Raw genomic sequence first — 21236 nt, forward strand, 5'->3', positions numbered from 1 at the left:
AAATTTTTTCTGTTGATTTTTCTTATAAAGTTACCCAAAAACCGTCTTTTATTTGTGTAATTTTCGCTTTAATACAGTATTAACCTGTCATTTGGATGCCTCTTGTAAAGTTTTAGAGTAAACTTAGGTGTATTTTTAATTGAACTAGCGAGAAGGAGAGTAATAGACGATTTTTTTCTTTTCGTACCTTTATTATAATATCATGACTTAATATATAGTTATCCTCAAAAAATGTTTAAAATCCCCGCAAAAAAACCTAACCTTTATGATTATATTTCATTTTCGTACCGTCAATTCCATCAACGCAAAGTTGAAATACTCCTTATTAAGAAAACGCAAATTTCGCAATGAGAAGCTAGTTTGATAAGCTGTATGTTTACTTTCTCTAGACACTAAAAGTTTTTCAATCTTTTACTGAAGATTGTCGTGAAAAAAAAAAAAAAACAAAAACAAAAAAAAAAAACAAAAAAAAACCGAATTTGAAAACCGTTGATTTCTTTCAACACTGTAGAAAGAAATATTTTTTGTTCTCGATATATATTATATGATTGCACACTGAGATCGTAAATTTCTTATCTTTGAATAAAGAGCTCGGTCAGGCCTTTTTTGCGTTTTCATTTTGAAAACTTATGAATATTGTTAATCGCCATACACACGCGCGCTAGAGTAATCAAAAGTATATGAAATGCTATAAATATTTACAGAATATTTTTGTCATTTCAAAATATTAGTTTTTGAGGCTCTTTTCATGGATGAAATTAATATTGGGCATATAATAACCCTGCATATAAACGGTTCATAAAGAGTTAAAAAAACCCGAGAAAATCATGAAAATAAAGGAGCGAGAAAATGTGTATATTGGGAACAGCAGTGAAAGTATTTTGTCATTGATATGAATCGCATCTTTTGAAAGTTAGTTGCTTTTGAGTTTTACAAAAACAAAAGAATGAAATAAAGTTATAGGAAACAAGAGATAGAACGAAAGAGAAAAGAATATTTTATAAATTGTTGGACCTAGTTTTGTCACGGGGCGACCGTTTTGCTAAACAAATTATTAGTCTACAATTTCGTCATGAAAACGAAACAAACTACTGAGTGTCGAACTAGCTCGAATAAATGGATACTAAGTAATTAACATGATACATGTGCAAGGACAAAGAGGTTTATTCTTTGAGTATAAACATGTCGATCGATCAACTACTTGATAAAGGTTCATGTTTTTAACTCAAAAAGGGATGGGAAAACATTACAGTCCTCCTCAAAAAGAAGTTTCTGAAGAGCATGAAACAAAGATCAATGAAAACATTTGCATCAATATCACAGTGCCATGCATTAGTCACCACTGCCAAAATTCCCTTCTGTGGTACGTTTCAGTTCGAAGGTATCACCAATATCACATGGATAGACCCATTTCAAGGGTATCATCCCTATTGGCTGATATGAGGAAAGCCATGGTAACGATGATATTCTCCACATGCATAGACCCGTTTTCAGGATTCCTTTATTCCTATTGGCTGAAATGAGGAAAACCATGGCAACAAGAATGATAATATACATGCAAAGACTGGTTCAAATGTTTCTCTATTTCTGTTGGCTGATATGAGGAAAACCATAGCAACAAGAATGATAATATATATTCAGAGACCGGTATCAAAGGTTTCTTTATTTCTTTTGTCTGATATGAGGAAAGCCACAGCAACGATGATATCTCAACATACATAGACCCGTTTCCAGAATTTCTTTATTTCTATTGGCTGAAATGAGGAAAGCCATGGCAACGTTGATTTGGACCATTATTTCAGGGTCACTCAAGCGAATTCGGCAAAGGTCTATTTAGTTTTTTGTTACTGATTTTCCCCACTCGTTTGGTCTTTTTAATTCTATGCCACGTTCCGTACTGCTCAGCTAGTTTCCCTCATTCTTCAGTAACAACACGAAGATTTTAAACCTAATATAATGGATTGAATTTGTTAGCGGTGGAAATTGAATATGGACAATGTGTTTAATTCTTTATCATTAAAAGACTTTAAAGACAGCCTAATTGGTGTTTCAGGGTTCGATGAATAAAATTGGATGTTTTATTTGTTCACAACATTACAATTAGAAATCCTTTGTTGCCATAGCTAGCAATCTTTCCATAGATTTTGTCGAACAAATCAAAGATACAAAAACAAAAAAAGACAATATCAGTCGAAGTAATCTTAATTAGATTATCAATCTTAATGGATGCAAATATATAAGCGTCCCGTCCCGTTTCTTTCCGTGCTGTTATAATTAATAATAAATGAGAGACGTTTTGGACCAGTTCTTTGAACACTGAAGCCCAAAAGGATCAAGCAAGGTTTTCTAAAATCAGTACAATAACGAAAATATACTTACCGCACTTGGCAAACAGTTTACGAGCAATAATTCTAATGCTGGTAAGTCATAAAAGTATTACGTTGAATGCTACGTTCTGTTTACAATTCTATGTAAGATTGCCCAACAAATCGGGGCACTATTTATGTACTTGAGCAGCGATTTTGCTTGGTCAAATATGTTCTCATAATGAAGCGTTTGACCTAGTGACTAATTTCTTATTTAGCAAAAACGTACTAGCATTCGCTGTCTTCCATTACAAGAATACCTAAATGAAGACATGAACACAAGGGTGAAATAAGTGACATTGAAGTAAATGACATTGTTTTTTCATTTTCAAAATGATTTCTTTTTTGTCTATTTTGCAATATTTGAAAAACAGATTAATCCCTATAATTTGGAAAATCCTTTTAGTACTAAAGCATCGACAATAGTTCTAAACATTTTTTGTCATTTAAAAAAAATATTGAATACGATTTGAGTTCTTGAATATTATTTATTTCTGTCTGATAATCATCTTATGTAAAATGCTGCTAATTCTGACCGCACGCTGTCAGCAATCATGATCCTTAACTGTTTAATTAGAACATTTAGTATTCTATTGCTTGTTGTCAGTCACCTGAAGAATGAATCTAATGGGTCCCAATGCCAGCTACAGTGACTGGCAAAAACTGGCCTTCATGTGCTATAGAGTATTCTATTGCTTTGTATTCATCAGCTGAAAAAAGAATCTTATGGGTTTCCTTACCAGCGTACAATAACAGGCAAACGCTGCCCGTCATGAGTATTGCATTGCTAGACAGTTAGTTCGCTCTTAATTCAATATTTTTTACTACTTTTACGCGCAATTTTCGATCCGTGACTACGCATCTTCGTCATTTCAAGTTGCCTTTGGTCAGTACACGCAAATCTAAATGTAGGCGCGCGCATGTCCCGGACTGAACGCAAGTACTAAATCAGGCAAAAATCTTAATATTCAGGTCTCAAGTCTCATGACTATATATTTGAATTTCAGTAGTCATAATTTAGGCTTTGAAGCTACTACTTTCATGTTCCGTTTAAAAGCTAGAAAAAAAATTATATATCCATGTCGATCGCGTACCCTTCAATCCGTTGCAATAAAATCATTGCTATATTAAATTAAGCTCTAATCCGCTAGCTATTCCCTGTATCAGTCGGTGAATGGATTGTTCAGAGATACATACGAACTATAAACAGCTTAATGACACAGCAAAAAGGTAGGGTCTTACTAAGATTTCCTGTAGCCTAAAATGCGAGTTTCTAGATATTGTTTAAAGAATATCCTATTGCTACACAACATATTACCCAATTAGAGAAAATAAATTTAAATTATAGCAGGTACCAAAATGTCATTACTGTGGTAATAACTTGTAGGCTGTGATTTTGCTCGTGGTTTAACTGGGATGACATGCTAAGAAATTCTACTTTATTTCCAAGACAGTTTTCGCACAGTCGAAGCCCGTTGTTAAAATTTTCTTTTAATAAATGAATAATAAATCATTGGCGGGACGTAGAGAGTATACATATATTGTATTCTTCATTTGCAAGTTGCTTCAATAATGACATTCACCTAACCCTTCTACCTATAAATAATTAAATATGAACACCTAACACGTTACTCAACAACAAAATAACAACTAAACGAGTGCATGGAATTCTGAAGATGAATATTTTATTGTCTGTCGTAGTGTCGACTTTATAATGTTACTCACTTTTTTGTGCTGGGATTTATGAGTTGGGCTTCTGGTTAATTTTTTCGGCAATTGAGTCACACAATTGTAAAGCGAAATATTTGGCTGGGTAAGTATATTTCTGTTTATTTTTTGCTACGAATGCACTTTTTAAGCTTGTTTTAAGAATGTGATGTATATTTATGCGTTCTACCAACATATGTTCATATAAATTGAATATTCTCTTAAAGTGTTTGCTAAAGGTATCGTCGTTACAATCGTTGAATTCAAAGTACAGGTTGAATTATTTATTTATTAATTTTTTTTTTTTTTTGAGTTTGAAAAAAAAGTTGCGCATCTTTTTTTCCCCATGGTCAGCAAGCCAAAAGAATTGGTTACTAAAGCAATGAATATCAAAATCTGTATGAAACAATAAAACAAATGTATAACCGCAACATCCAACCAAATAAATAACAGAAAAGTAAAATAAATCTTTCACTAGCCGTTTTCCATTTTATAATTTACAATATTATGGAGTAAAATAACATTTCGCCACTCGAATTACTTAGGTGATATAAGTATCTGTATTCGAAATATCATTCATGGAAATCACGGTACGTAATTTTCTCGTAAATAATCTTTATACTGCATGTTGCCAATTTTATTTCAATTCTCTGGGTATTTAGAAATTTTGATAATGATTTTGATAATAATTTTGATAAATTTAGAAAGACAATTTCAAATATTAGTCTAAACAAACCAATACGTTAGTACTATTACGTTAGCAAGTTGTGTAAACAAGCACCGGCGACGTTATGCCTCTACTAGAAAATAAGGTTATTAGGCCCTTATTTACTCTGATATCGAAGAGTATCTTGCAATATTATTTCAATCCAATATTGATATTAAAAATGTATATTTAACAATTATTCGCCGAAGGCGAAGTGAATATCGGGGAATATTTACCGAGGTAAATATTCCCCGATATTCACTGAGGCTGAGGCAAATAATTGTTTTAGTATAAATACACAAGTGACTCTTTCAAAAAAAGAAAAAAAAGAAGATAAAATTTTTTTTTTCCCGATAAAAGCAACAAAGCGGTTGGCCGCCATTTTGGATTATCCTGGAGGTGATTATCGTGTGATAGTGTGGGTTTCTTGACCAATCAGAGCGCGAGATTTTCAATAATCACCTGTGTATATTTACTAAATATATATATTGTTCGATTTTTGTTGTTGTTGTTGTTGTTGTTTTTTACTCTGGCGGTGTTTGGACAGCATTGGCACTTGTATTTGGTCTTCAGTTTCAAAGATCATCTGTTATTTTTTTACGAAAATGTTAAACCATAAGCGACAGTAGTGATATTTATCGATTATTGCATTACTGATTCCTGATTTGGTCTGTCTTAGAGGTGATATTATTTTTACCATAAGCTGCTTCTGAAAATATATCGCAGAAGCGGGCGGGTTTGATTTGGAGAAAATTTTGCTATAGAATATGAACAGTCTTATCATTCAAAGAAAGAATGTTTACATCTAAATTCTTAAGAAGCATATGAAATCGAAGAAATAGCGACCAAGAGATGCATTTTTAGTAATTGCATTCAGTTTCTTAATTAAAAGTTCTCTTTCATTTGAAAGCTTCTTATTGAATTTCTAAGCCATCGCGGGCCACTGATTTTACACAAAAATCCTTTTCTACTGTTCGTACTTTTTTTTCTGCATCTCACACCATAAATCCTTTGTCTGTAGCAGATGAACCAGTATCAACATATATATACCGGCTCCTCAAAGAAGAAAGACAACTCGATATATTTTGAAAATTGAAAACGCCATAAATAATAAGATAATTTATTGTTCAAGAAATGAGATAAAGAAAAGAAAATAGAAAATTAGAATTAACTTTGCTCAAAAATTAAGGACTTTTTAATTTACCCAGAAGCAATTTATCGAACTTAATTGCTCTTAAAAATCGCTTGACTTTTGTTTCACCGACACAATCTAGCAATATTATTACGTACGCTTAAACTAAATTTAATTTTAGTTTTAAAGAAAGTGTTAACTGAGTTGAATAATTTGCATTTGAATAAAGGGAAATATATCTATTCAGATTAAATTCTTTGCTCGTCATGGCAAGTTATAATTCAAAGAATTGTGATATTACACAAAACTTATGAAGTAATTTCAAATTATCAGCGTTTGTTCGGAGATGACATATTCTGGAAAAGAACCTTTTTACTTCATATTTATTTCATCTATTTCTTTAATATATATTAAGCCCCGTTTATACTGGCGATTTTTGCTCTGATTTTTGCTCTGATTTTTGTGGCAATTTTCGGAAATATGAAATCTTTTGTATCATCCTTCAAAAGAGACATTCGTCTAGGAAAACCTTGGTACCCTGAAAAAAACTTTACACGTAAATTCTTTACCATTATTTATTATGGGCAAAATCGCAAAAAAATCAGTCGCAGCAAAAATCACCGCAAAAATCGCTAGACTAGTGTAAACGGGGCTTTAACCTGAAATAGATTAATTTTACTGTAAAACTTTATTTTGTGTACGACCAAACAATACTAGAAATACTTCAGATTTATTTGTTTATTTATTTATTTATTTATTTTTTCATGTAAAAAAAGTTAAATATCTTTTTGCTGTTGGTATATGACATAACGGCCACAACACTCCTCATAGTAGTACTTTCTCATATTTACGATTTTTCGTGAATATATATATATATATATATTTTTTTTTCTTTGAAGTGAAAAATTATTCATATTCGGCCGCTTGTCTACAGTTTCTACACAAATGTGAATGTAAAGAGGTTTTTTTTTTATGTAAAAAAAGTTAAATATCTTTTTGCTGCGGGTATATGACATAACGGCCATGACACTCCCCATACTAGTACTTTCTCATATTTACGATTTTTCTCTTATTCTTTGAAGTGAAAAAATATTCATATTCTGCCGCTTGTCTACAGTTTCTACTCAAATGTGAATGTAAAGAGGTTTCGATGATAAAAAAAGATTCAATTTTTTCAAATGTTATTGCTCAAAATTTTCAAGATTGGATTTAATTGTATTTTGTTTATGAAAGTCGATATTCCTTATTACTCATTGACTCCTGGTGTTTTACTAGATAAACAAAAAAATTTCGCACATTTTTTGCTATCCATTTGTTAAATAAAAAATAATTTGAAAGAGAGTTGCAAATAACAGTCATTTTAGTATGCTAGATTTTCTTTCTTTCTTTCCAGTTTCTTTTTATTTATTTATTCTGAGGTTTTGGAGATTTCATTTTTCTTTCTAGATGATTCAGTACTGAATGCAAAACAACAAAAAATATCAATCTTGTAAACTGTAGTTTCGATCGATTTTTCTAGAATATTTCATGTATATTTTATCTTATTTTTAGCGTCCTATAGATGGAGACATATAAAATGATGTTATCAGTATTTGCTTTTTGGAAGTTTTAGTATGTAGAAAGCAATTTTTTTCTAGATAGTAAATGAATATAAAACAAAGAAATCTCATCAGTATTGCAAACTGTAGATTACAAGAAATTTTTCCGAACTTCGCATCGATATGCATTAGTAGTCTATTCAACTCATCACTTATTTTTATGAAATATTTTTCTTGTAATTCTAAGGATGTTATTAGTTTTTTTTCCTTTGGAGCTACAGGTGGATGAATAATGCTTAACACAACTAGCTCATGAACACTAGATTCAATCTCTGTTATCCATAGGTCGCCAGGATAAATAGGCAGATCAATGTAATAAAGGAGCTATAAAACCTGTTCCAAACAGGTCATGTTATCGAAGTCGGCCATTTTGAATAAGTATCATTAAACGGGTGCAAGTGGCATCTGTTTAGTGATACTTATGTGGCGCCGAATCTTATTCAAAATGGCCGACTTCGATAACATGATGTTTTGTTTAAAATACGAGTAATCTTGTGGTACTCAATGTGGTTTAGTTTTATAACATGGATTAGTATAAGCATAATTTGAATTACAAACAAATTACGATCCCATTTACTTGTACGTAATATTATCCAAACAATCAAAATTCGAAATCCAACTCAATGTCAATTGTTTTTAGTTACGTTAGCAAAAGGCTGTGACTGATGAGCGTCAAGCTTTTGCTTGTTATAATAATTAGCATATATATGCATATATATACAGCCATGTGCATAAACTTTGACACTTCATTTATATATATATATATATATATAAATACATATATACAACCATATACATTGAAGAGACGGTTGACTCAGTTTGTTACCAGCATCGGACTTTCCTTGCGGTAGGTCGTGGTTCGAGTCCCGGCTGGACCAGCCTTAAGGGTCTTATATAAAAGTACGTGCTGTCTTAGAAATATAATATAACAACTACAAACGGTTAAATCTTCGATTCACGTGGCTCGGATGACCACATAGAATAGCGGTTTAACAAAATCTAGGCTAACGCTGAGCGACAGATAGCTTGAAACTGAAATATTGAGAAATGCGCGCTGATTTTTAATTTTTGCTTTCGTCATTCAAAAATAATCAGTCAATACCAGTAGCAGTAAAACCCTAGACTAACAGTATTATATTATATATATTACATGTTCAGCCATTACGAGATAGAGGCAAAAACTTGGTCAAGTTGACATTACGGTGCATTGTGGAACTGTTTTCGGGGACATATTTTCCAAGATGACTTCTATTTCGCCCCTTAAAACAGTCCAACAGTGAACTTCAATGCCAAATCGACCAAGTACTATTTTCCTCTGCAAGGACTCTAGTCTAACAGTCACGATCATGACAACAATACTCGATCCCTGTTTCTGCTATTTGTGATTTTCAAAAAAGCCCTATGGATAAAGCTCCTTTCCGTTTAAATCTGACATGGCACAACCATGTCGCCTCACTTTATAGAACTAATAAAACGAACAAGACAACGTAAAGCGCTCACCACTCACCACTCATCACCATCACCGTCGTGTATTCTCAGACTGAATTCATTAGCACATGTATGCAACTGAAGAGTTTACGTATATTAACCAAAATTTTCAGGTTTTCCGCACTATTCCTCTCTCCTTACAGCCACCAAACCCTATAGCTCATAGGTTTTGAATACCAAGATCACCGTTTTATTATCTTTTTTAGAAATCGGTTTTCATCTTGATGCTACCTTATGGAAAATCTTTATCACTTGTTTTATGCTTTCGTTTCTGTCGCTATCCTTATTACTTTCCTAATTGACGCAAATGAAAAGAAATAGAAATTTCTTATCCATGTTTAGTAGAAAGTCACTGAGATAAGCCGAGAAACTGCAAGAAACAAACAAAAAAAAACAAAACAAAACAAAACAAAAAACAAAAAACAAAAAACAAAAAAAAAAAACGGTAAAAATAATTGGTCTAAACGTAAGGATTAAAAAAACGTACTTGACATTTAGACTCCTTATGCAGGATGCTATTTTATCAATGAAAAGCCATATATCGTGCTTTTTATCTTGACAAAACACTCCTTAACACTCGCCTCAATAGCATAAATATCTAAGTGGCAACCTTCCTTCCTTCCTTCCTTCCTTTCTTTCTTTCTTTCTTTCTTCCTTTCTTTCTTTCTTGCTTTCTTTCTTTCTTTCTTGCTTTCTTTCTTTCTTTCTTCCTTTCTTTCACTCTCTCTCTTTTTCTTTCTTTTCTTTCTTTCTCTTTTTCTCCTATTTCTATTTTTCATTTTTCGTTTCCTCTCTCTCTTTTCCTAATTGTTATCCTATTTGTATCTACAGTAAAAGAATTCCGTAAAAATCGTATTACCCTGGCCTTGATGCTGTGAAGATCCTATATAAGATAGATATAAAGTTTGATTGATTGGTTTGAAATTTGTTATCTTAAGATAAAGCCTTTAATTTTAGGGCGCCTGATGACTTAGTTACTTAGCACAGTTTTTAATAATTACATTTTCCCAAAAAATAATCATATTTTTTTGGGTTATATATATATTTTATTTTTAACGTATCAAGTCATTTATAATTAACTCCAGTCAGTCTCCATTTGATTTGATATTTCATGCTTTGGCCGGGTCTATAGTCAGTAATTGCTTGGAATGATTTCATTCCACACCATTCACGTCGGGCTAGCGGTCGCATTTTGGCAAAACCTTTTTGTATTTCATGAAAATTTCTTGAAACTTGGTAACATTGAAGAGTTTAACAAATCTCCTAACTCTGTCGTTTGACTTTTTTGAATTTCGACATTTTTGGCGGGGCGATGACGTCATCAATTTAAGCGGAAAATCGAAATTCTAACTAGCGCATTTGAAAGAAACGCACATGAGGAGTTAAAAAATGCAAAACTTGTTCATTTCTGATATGGGAACCAAAAGATATGATTTTTTGCATATTCATGAAGCCGCCATTTTGTTTCTAAAAATAGTAAAAAAAAATCTTTTGGTTCCCATTAGTGTAATTAGGACTAATGCTTTTTTTCCTCGTCAGGTCTCTGGCCTTTCCATCAATGTTGAGTTGAAAATGTTCGCTCTTGAAGAATTTAAGCTCTTATATGGAACAGAAATACGTCAATAGCCATGAGGTGGATAACAATTGCTTGGCTTGCCTGGATCATGTTACTGGTCATGAGCTTTGCTTTGAGTTGTATCGGTTGTCCTTGGGATAGAAAGACAGTTCGAGTTTTGGTTATTTTGGACGATTTAAATCCACATTTTTCGAAAGAATTCAACTCATTAACATCTGAGGAAAGCTTAGCCTCACTATACTATGAACCAGGAGCATGCGTACCAAAACTCAAGTTCAACTTCTTGACATTTAACAAGAGCTCAAGCGAGATAGGCACGATAGAAGAGACTTATCGACGCTTTAGTCAGTACACGTTCTGTGTCGTCATTCTAGCAACCCGACATCGACATTCATGGTATGTCTTGGAGTATGCAAATATGAAACATATACCCGTCATTGACATCATAGCCAAGGTACGAAACCGATTGATTTGTGTTGCTACTTAATGCGCATGCTCAGAAAAGGCGAGAATACTTAATAATTGGACCCGCAGCCCTCGTGGTCTACAAGTCTATAGCCTAGTTGGAGAGAGGTCTAATATATTTTTGTATAAAGTAACTAATTGGCAAAATAAATGAAGACATTCAATTTCGAAATTAGGTCTTTAGATGTTTTTGCTTCGTTTTGGTTTTCAAAACCAGCATATTCCGCTACTAGTGATATATAACTAATAGCCACAAATATCACAGCCAATCAGAGCGCAGGATTTATTATAGATCATTAGTTAGTTTATACTAATCTGTAGTAGGACACTGTGTTATTATGAAGTACCACGTACTACCGGAATCCTTTGTCCACTTTCTTTATATTGTCTTGTGTTTCTCTTGCTTCTCTCGTGCTCTACTGCCCATGGCCTGTTTATATGACAGTATAGAGGCATGCACGAGCGTTTTATATTCCTTAAATATATATAGGATACTACACGGTGGCGCAAAGATATTTATTTTTATCTTCGATAGGTGAAAATGTTATTTCACCAGAGAACGCAGCGAACGAGTAAAATCTTTTTCAACACGAGAAGATAAACTTTATGTCTTCGATCAAACGTGTACTTTTCTTTTAATTATGTATAGACACCCACAAAAAAAGGAAAAAAAAAACTGTTGGAATTCAATCTAAAGTAGACAGAAAAACATCGGAAGTGACATCGATATATATATGAAAAATATGTCACTGATGCTCCGGATGTAGTTCGTATTTCCCATGCAGTAAAAGTTGATAAACATTTAGAAAACTAAATTAAATGTTTCTTTGTAGGTTGCTATCATAATTATTGTTTAAAAGTATCAACAAATTAAAAATATATACACCTACTTGCAAGAAGGTTGTCATACAAGAATAGAACATTAGTAATTTAGTGAGAAAGGAATACATTAAAAGACAAAAGAAAAATTTCAGATTCAGTTACTTACTAATTCAGTTCTTTTCTTTACTAATGTTCTATTCTCGTGTGACAACGTTCATGCAAGTAGGTGTACATATAATTATCAAGATTGTTGATTCCTTCAAGCAATAACTTAGAAATCGGCTTTGGAACTAAACTAATTATCACATTTTAATTCTTTTGGATTCGCCACAGAGTAGCCTCACTATTCCTACGCTATGGAAAGGATTCCCAATGATTCATCTTAGTTCCCAATCAAGTATCAAAGACAAAGCAGCATCTATAGCACCAATCCTAAATAAACTGAGCTGGAAAAAGATCATTTTAATGCATGACAATTCCATAGAAAATATGCAAATAACAGCAAATTTTGAACGTAGTTTCCCTCTAAACAACATATTAATGCTAAACTCTTCGATGGTCACCAACGAAACAAGTTTGGAAAAGTTAATTTTAGAATTCACGGAAATGAAAAAGCTTGGTTCATCCTTTGCAGTTTTGACTAACGATCAAGTCATTGTGGACAATATCTTAACTGCGGCTAGCCAACTGGATATGCTTGGTCCTGCTTTTACGTGGATTATGTTTAATGAACTGGAGAGAAATTACATTCCGTCCTACTTAGTGCCCTACGTTTTACTTATCGTTGGCCCGGCAAACCATAAGTGGAAGTCACATGACCTGATAAGGGATTCCGTGTTCCTTATAGCCAAGGGCTTGGATAGGATATCGAAGATCGAAGAGAAGCAAAAATGTTCTTGCCGATGTGATTGCGAACCATTTACGAGCCAGCTATTTAGGTAGGTTCTAACTCTTTCCCAAAGTTGTCATTGCGATGTGTAGCAATTATTTGCTGCGCGGTAACGGTGCGCCAAAGGATTCTTTGGTTTTAAAAACCTTTTTCTATCGGCATTCGTGCTGTGCTGTGCTGTGCTGTGCTGTGCTGTGCTGTGCTGTGCTGTGCTGTGCTGTGCTGTGCTGTGCTGTGCTGTGCTGTGCTGTGCTGTGCTGTGCTGTGCTGTGCTGTGCTGTGCTGTGCTGTGCTGTGCTGTGCTGTGCTGTGCTGTGCTGTGCTGTGCTGTGCTGTGCTGTGCTGTGAATCGGTGCAAATCCTGGTCCTGGTAATAAATAAAGCTTCAAAATATCGCAAGGACTGATTGTATTCAGCGTCAAAAATGACTGAACATGATGTTGTCAAAGAGTTCGAATAGACTTTAATAAACATTTCTTGTACCTATACCCTTGTTTTAGGATAAATAATTATTCATTGTTTTCATACAACAGATGCATCCAGCAAGTAGAATTTCAAGGAACATCCGGATTGATCAAATTTGACGAAACAGGACAACGAAGATATGCTAAATCTTATATCCGCGTAATCACGCAAATGGAAGACAAAATTAGCCAAGAAATCATAGGAGAGTGGGACGGCAAGACTGTTTTTATCCAGGAACAGAAGTCCTACCCAAAGCTTCGTGCACTCATCAATGAATATCCACCCAATATCATGGCTCTGCCAAAACTGAAAGAAAAAACTTGTCCTTCAAGTGCCCATATTTGTATGAAGGGAATTCAGTTATCTGGTGGTAAAATGATAACAAAGGAATATTGTTGCTATGGGTTTGCCATTGATGTGCTGAATCTGATAAAAGAGGAAGTAGGGTTCGATCCTGAACTGCAGTTTAGCAAAGATGGTCAATATGGAGTCTTTGATACTGAGAATGGTTCATGGAATGGAATTGTGGGTGAGTTATTAAGAGGTGAAGGAGACATAACTCTCGATTTGTATGTAAGTGCAAGGCGATCAAATGTGTTGGATTTTACCGAACCATACGCTCCGTCGGGAATACGTCTTCTCGTTAAGGAAAATAGTGGCAAAAAATCAGAGATCTATTGGCTTTCCTATCTGAGACCATTTACTTCAAGTGTGTGGCTGACCCTCTTGGGTAGTGTGGGCGTTATGATCGTGTTTTTATGGATTGTAGAAAAGTTCGCTCCACATAGATATCCGGCAAAAATACAAGAGGAAGTTACGATGGACTCCGAAGACAACGATAAAGAATTACTCCAGAAATTCATACCAGTGAACCAAATTTCAGACTATGATTATTTCGAACCAAAAGAAAATACCTTAGACGAAGAAAAAATCGACGAGCAACAAGATATCCAACCAGATATGTATGGGTCGTTTGGACTTGATAACGCTGTATGTTATACACTTGCTTTAGCATTCGGTCGTCCTGCAGACGAAGCAAAACCTTTGCTTAATGGAGCAAGACTTGCATCTGTTGCCTTTGGAGTAGCAATGTTGATGTTGGTGTCAAGTTATTCTGCGAATCTTGCAGCGTTTCTTATAGTTGACGATAAGTACACCTCTGTTACGAGTATTTACGATGACAAGGTAGGCGAATAGGTCAAAAACAATGCAGAGTTTGCTTAGACCAGGGACGGCGGAACAGTTTTTAAAGTGGGGAAGGGCCGCAGTCCTCTCCTTCCCAACTAACCAAATATTAGACAAAATACAAATGTGATTCTTGCAAAAAGTTGTCGGCTCCGCCGTCCCTGTAGACCAATAGGTGAAACTATACATCTAAGGGGAGGGTCCATCTATTGAAGTAAAGAGCTTAAGGTGTAAGATAACGAATCGTAATTTACCTTGGAAACAAGGACATAGCGAGCGGAGGGAAGATGTAACTAAAAACCGTAAAAACCGTAAATTTTCATTTTTCCCCCCACTTTATTGGGATCTCTGTGTATTCGGCGGGAATTTTTGCGCCAAAACGCGTTTGCTCGGTCTCCAACTCTTATGATGTGTGTTCGCTATGTCTTTTCATGGGAATATAGCTTGCACATTGTTTCTTTGCTTGCCACTAGGAATATTCACGAACCGATGCAAGTGAATCAAACAAAGAAACGTATTCCTCGTTAACGAAAACAGTCCATTAAAACTAAAATGGCTCTATTGTTTTTGTCCTCAAAACTTAATCTACTTTAATATGAGGGTTTTGCATGATCACTCGCCGTTGATCATGTTAGATGGCAGAACAATTGAATCCCTTTAATTTGGGGAATTGAATGCTTTACTCATTAATTTACTGCGGTTTATGATTGTTGGCACTGCTTGTCCCATACTTGATTTTATTCCATACACATACGCAAAGCGTACGGTAAAGACTAGACAAATATATTAAATAGATAAATAACTTAGTAAGTATGACAAATAGGAAAAACTACGAAACATTAAACTGCAAAACGATAAGAACTATGGAAACGAATAACTTACATTTGTGTATGAAGGGACGAAACTGCGAGCACCAACTAACTAAGTATTTACATAGAGGGCGTATATAAGGCGTACAAAAGCTCCTAAGGGACAAGACTAAATGACGAAACAATGACGAAAATACTTAGACTGAAACGAGTGAAACAAAAGCTATAGAACACTTATAAACAAACCTAAGACAAAGAGAACTACACTAAAAACTCATTATAGGCTTTTCAGATCTAACAATGATATTCTGCGATCTAGTTCTCGCTGCCGTCAATCAAAAATAATCAGTCGTTACGTACCTTTAATGTTCTTGACTGGAGGCAGTGAAAAAAACAATTTTACAACAAGCTATTGGAATGTCTGAGTTCGCAGAATATCGAAAACCGCAGTAAATAGTTATCTTATATTGCTGCAAATTCGCCAAGTATTCCCAAGTACAATATACCTTTTGCAATAGATTGACACGTGATTGTAACTAGATGGCAAAAAAGTAATTGGACTTCCTTTACATAAAGTTTTTTTTGCTGGATTACTAATGTCGTATCCAAAACCTTTTCAAAAATACTTTTTTCCCTCGTAAGATACTTTCGATTTCAAGATACAAAGAATTTTAAAGTTTGTTTGCCATCCAGCAAAGCCTTCCTCAAGGGACCTTGAGCTGTATTGATTCGTTATCAAAGTCATATACCAACACGTGACCGTTTGCTGCAAAATGCCTATTATTTGTTTTTCCTATTGTTCATGCCACAATATACATTTATGATTTCGCTATTTCAGATTGCACATCCCCCTCCTGGATTTCGTTACGGAACGGTCAAAGGATCTTACATGGCAGACTTCTTCTCAAATTCAGAGAATGCATATATGAGGTCCATGTGGTACAACATGAAAAAACATAATGTCGATACGGTTACAGGAGGAGTAGAGAAAGTACGGAACGGGTAAGTAAACTGTTATAAAAACAGTATGTAAATTAGATGTCATACTAGGTCAGGTGATAAAATTCATGCGGGAGAAGAGAAGATTCGATAGAAAGGAGAAGAAAGGAGAAGAGAGTAGAAGAAAGGAGTGAAATTTAGTACTAGCCGAAAAGGAAAACCTTTTTTTAAGAGAGTCAAAGTAGACAACGAAAGGCTTATTCAAGAGAGAGAAAAGAAGTGCATTCAACACAGAGTATAGCATTCAACACAGAGTATAGCTTTCAACACAGAGTATAACATTCAACAGAGTATAACATCCCAAACAGGGTATAACATGCAGCACAGGGTATAACATTCGACAAAGTATAGCATTCAACACAGATTGTAGCATTCAACACAGATTATAGCATTCAACACAGAGTATAACATTCTACAGAGTAAACCATCCAAAACAGAGTATAACATGCAACACAGGGTATAACATTCGACAGAGTCATTGCATTCAACACAGATTATAGCATTCAATACAGAGTATGACATTCAACACGAAGCGATCCTCATTCAATTCGGAGTACAGCGTCTTTAAACGGACGCAAAAAGTGAAAGTGAATTCAATGCAATGTAGTACCAGCGGAAGTAAACGAGTATAGTAATCATCATAACCATGCGGTATTTTAGTACATAAACACCTACTTCCAAAAGCATTGGGATAAATTCGCATTCAAAGTTAAAGGCCGACATCCAAAAGCCTAACTATTAAACGAAAGATTACCATTTACTCTGTGACCACACCACCCTTGATTTCTTTGCTACCTCCCGAAAGTCAAAAACCAAGAGTAAAACAGTTTTTTATTCTATTACAGAGAACTTGATGTCCTTATAGCCGACCACATCAGCCTCCAGTATGAATCTCTCAACGATCCAAGTTGCAGATTGAAAGTTGTCGGCGATCCTTTTGCAATGTCAGGTGCTGCCATTGCTGTCAAGAAAGGCTCGCCTTGGTTTCCTAAGTTTAATGCTGTTCTACAAAAACTAAAATCAAAAGGACTGACAGACTTTATTCAGAAATTTTGGATCAGTAAGTATAAATGCGTTAACGAGAAGCCGCCATCACAGTTGAAAATACAGGACTTAAGTGGGTTGTTTCTCCAGCTGGCCATAGCAGTAATAGCCTGTTCGTTCGGTACGTTTCTTCATAATATAATCAGTTTTCTCGCGCATGCGTATAAAACACACAAACCCCGTGGTAACAGTATTATTACGAATACTAATACAATGGGGTCTCAACGAGACAAACGGAAAACCAACTTCAGAACAACAGACTGTGTAGAAACTGATGTGTAATGGGTATATTCTACGTATTCCTCCTCCCGGGGGATGAAGAAATCTAGAACACATATCTAGCTTCATTATGGAAGATACGTCGTTTTGAATCGAATTGGTGTTCTGTGAAAAATATGCATTTGAGAGTTTATATTACTTCTGTATGCCTTTTCTGAGTTCAATAGACAGAATATTCATTCTGGTCTCCTTGAGGTACGACCAATACCATATATGGAGTATATAGACACCTTGCATTGATTTCCTAGGGGAATTGTTCCGGGGGGAAAAAAAAATTCCTCCAGGAAATCAATATGCAAGGGGTCTATAAGGCACGGCGAAAAAATGTGTGCCCAAGCAAAACCACAATGCACCATTTTCGCTATCTCAGGTACGGACTTTAAGTTCATGATTAAATAAGGTAAAACTAAATGGATATGTACCTATGATCATTAACATTCTGTACAGACAACAGCAACAATAAGAAAGAAAAAGATATTTAAATAAATATAAACAAACAAAATAAATAAATAAGGATAATAATAATAACGGTAAACGGAAAAAAAAAACAATAATAATCATATTTACAAATTTATGCTTACAGGGTCCATAACTGTGGGTTTTTTTGAGAGTATATGCGATACAGCTATTTCACGAAAAAAGTTGTGAAGGTTTTTATGCATTCAGCGTATGTTGCATGTTGGTTACCAAACTTGAAATTTAACTTTCATACGTAGATGATTTTACTGATAATGTTAACATTTTTTCATGCAAATAATGTTAACATAGAAGAAACTTTACCAAAGAAAACGCACAAACAATTGCAAAGTTTGGTAAAATGTCATATCGTTGTGACCATTCACTAATTGCTAATTGCATTCCCTTGTTATGCAACATCAACATAGGATAGATTAGAGGCGTCAGAAACATTTCTCTCGCAAGAACCACATTATTAATATCCGGCATGATAGCTATTGATCTCAATTAAGGAAAGTAGTGGCAAGATCGAAAAACATACATATATATGTACCTATCTTAAATAAGATACCTATCTTAATATACAAGATAGCTCTCTTCTTTAGGAAAGTTGACTTTAATAAGCCTGAAGCGAGATGACGTTTTACCCCCGACTCTATACCATAATAGTTTTTAAAATTCTTTCATATTAATTTTTTTGATTCCTTAGAGAATACAGGAACAATAGTCATAATTAAAGAACAAAAGCAATGTGAAAAGGATTATGGTCTAGAGACGGGGGTAAAACGTAATCTCGCTTCAGGCTTATTATCTTTGCATAGCGGCAAGGCCAAGTAGAAAATTTTGCTTCTCAATGAGGATTGCTCCTCGTTCCTTAACTGCTGCTGTAACACTTTTTAGGTCGTCAAGTTGTGTTTGGTGACCGCCCAGCATTGTTAGGCGCTATTGTACTTATATTGCTTCAGCCATAACAATTAAAAAAAAAATAAATAAATAAAAAAACCAGACTCAAAAGCCCAATATTTTCTATATATTTATTGTATAAACTTTGAAATGTCAACTTTGGTTATTTTATAATAATAAAGTTTTTCGATATGAAATGTTTTGCTTTTGTTGTTTTCCTCTTTTTCTTTTTTTCTTCTTCTTTCTTTTCTTCATCTTTCTTCTTTTTTCGTCTTTCTTCTTCTCTTCTCTTCTCTTCTTCTCTTCTTCTCTTCTTCTCGTATGCTTCTTCTCTTCTTCTCGTATGCTTCTTCTCTTCTTCTCTTCTTCTCTTCCTTCCTTCCTTCCTTCCTGTGTTATTCTTTCGTTCATTCGTTTTTTCTTTGCCCATTTGTTCTTTTTTACTTTCTCTTTTGTTTGTTAGATTTCTTTCATCAATAATTCCCTTTCACGATTCTCACATTCTTTCTGTGCGCTTTCTTCCCGTTTCCACATTCTTTGTTTTATTCCAGATAAGCAAAAGTCATACCTAGTTGTTATATAGCCGGCAACTGAAGCCGAGAACATCGGTAATGTAACATCGGTAATTTTAATGTAATCTGAATTTATTGTTTATTAATTTATTATTTATTAATTTGTATTGTATTGTACTGTATTTAAACGGGCAAGAGTACCCTCTCTTCCCACACCCCCGGGTCGGTAAGTAGCTTTAACCAAGTAAACCTTTTGTAGAATTTTGACCGTATACATGGATGAATATATTTAGCATTGGAGGACAATGTTTGGCATCTGGTAATGAAATTCATGACATCCATTTACATTAGGTTATTCGGATGGATACGGCTCAGCGATGGGTCCTTGCTTGACTCAAGTTTACCGTAGGACGAATGTCTCAATGGGATTTAACCGTTAACCGTAAAACCCAAATTTAGTCGGTAGGCGTAAAAATTAAAGAGAAGAGAAAAGAAAAAATAAAAGAAAAAGAAAAAAAGAAAAGAAAAGAAGAGAAGAAAACTAACTGCAAGGTGTAAAAAGCCTGGAAAAAAGTTAATCGTAATTTTTAATAACCATGGTTAATAAGCGACTTGAAAGTTATTAGATTTCCTTTTACTTATAAATTTATTAATTATACAGCTTCTCATTAATCCCATATAGGTAACTGTCTAATTATTTTCTTAATTGCACAGGTCGTGTTGATATGGGATTAATTAGGCAGCTATATAATTAATAGGTAATGGGATTTCATGCTCCCCAATCAAGAAATAATTAGACTCGAAAAATTCCTCTGACTGCCAAATTGGACTCGGCCTACGGCCTCATCCAATTTTGTCGGTCCTCGGAATTTTCCTCATCCAATTATTTCTTAATTGGACAGCATGGAGTCCTATTACATATACTAATTCTCTATAAATTACTAATTGTTCGCTTTTTCAAAAGATAATGGAAATCGATGCAGTTTAATTTGAAAAAAAAAAATGAAAATTATTTCTAGAGATTTGTTTTAGCCGTTAAAGAACGAAATTAACCGTTAGCCGGGAAAAAAAGCCACCATTTTACCTGTTAACCGTAGGCGACTAGCTATGTTTCATTCAAATATGGTGAAAAACTGTCTGAAAAGTCAACACCGTGTCACGATATATTATTGACCTTATGATCTGCAAAAAGGTTTTGAAATTTTGACTTTAAATAAACTTAGCGTGGATGAATTTCAGCAGATGCGGGCTTTAGAACAATGTAAACAATAGAATAATTGTAATTTGCCACGCGCATTGTATTTTTAATGCATGGCTGAGTTTCTAGTTTCAGCGGTTATTAGCATCAAAGGACAAATTTGAATCATGAACAGCCATAATGTTGTAGCGGGTGTTTTGGTATGACTAGACTACTTGCTTGGTTGAGTAGAGCCTTTTTCATCGAACATGTACATGCCTGAAGGAAAAACTAGAACATATTAAACAATTTAGCTAGCCGTATATCAAGATAAAAGCGTAAGTTGACAGTTATTGTGAAGATTTTACTGATGTTATGAATTATGTACCATCGTGGATAAACATAACAGAAGTTATGCCATTGTGTGTAATAATGCTAAGCTAAACGTTTTTATTTAAATTGTCTTTGTAATTACCTTATGAATATCTGCTACTGAATTAGCCATATTACTGATTTCTTTTACACATATGCGTCGAATGTTTCTGTATTTATTTGATAATAAGCTCGCTTAGTTCTTGATCGATCATGACATCTACATGTAATGTCTTCATCGTCAGTCACTATTTGATTCTCTCACTCATAATGTTAATTTAGAGCC

The 21236-nt window shown here is 34.3% G+C and overlaps 2 protein-coding genes across 2 annotated transcripts in view; both read left to right on the top strand.

The window, feature by feature from the left end:
• The first annotated feature begins 4072 nt into the window (after positions 1-4072).
• LOC116290445 (glutamate receptor ionotropic, NMDA 1-like) lies at positions 4073-19046 on the top strand. Its single transcript, XM_031697478.2, has 6 exons — positions 4073-4179; positions 10537-11027; positions 12194-12798; positions 13283-14399; positions 16047-16210; positions 17053-19046. The coding sequence occupies exons 2-6, from the start codon at positions 10626-10628 to the stop codon at positions 17531-17533; spliced, it is 2769 nt and encodes a 922-aa protein (XP_031553338.1). The 5' UTR covers positions 4073-4179; positions 10537-10625; the 3' UTR covers positions 17534-19046.
• Positions 19047-20765: 1719 nt separating this feature from the next.
• The window catches only part of LOC116290713 (potassium channel subfamily K member 15), a 13058-nt gene continuing 12587 nt past the window's right edge, over positions 20766-21236 (top strand). The window contains exon 1 of the mRNA XM_089036348.1: positions 20766-20916. The gene's annotated coding sequence lies outside the window, so the exon portion shown is untranslated. The remainder of the gene's footprint in view (positions 20917-21236) is intronic.

This window comes from Actinia tenebrosa, unplaced genomic scaffold (genome assembly GCF_029948245.1).
Source record: "Actinia tenebrosa isolate PJP-AT-01 unplaced genomic scaffold, QUT_ActTen_1.0 PGA_scaffold4__44_contigs__length_22323623, whole genome shotgun sequence".
NCBI lineage: Eukaryota > Metazoa > Cnidaria > Anthozoa > Actiniaria > Actiniidae > Actinia > Actinia tenebrosa.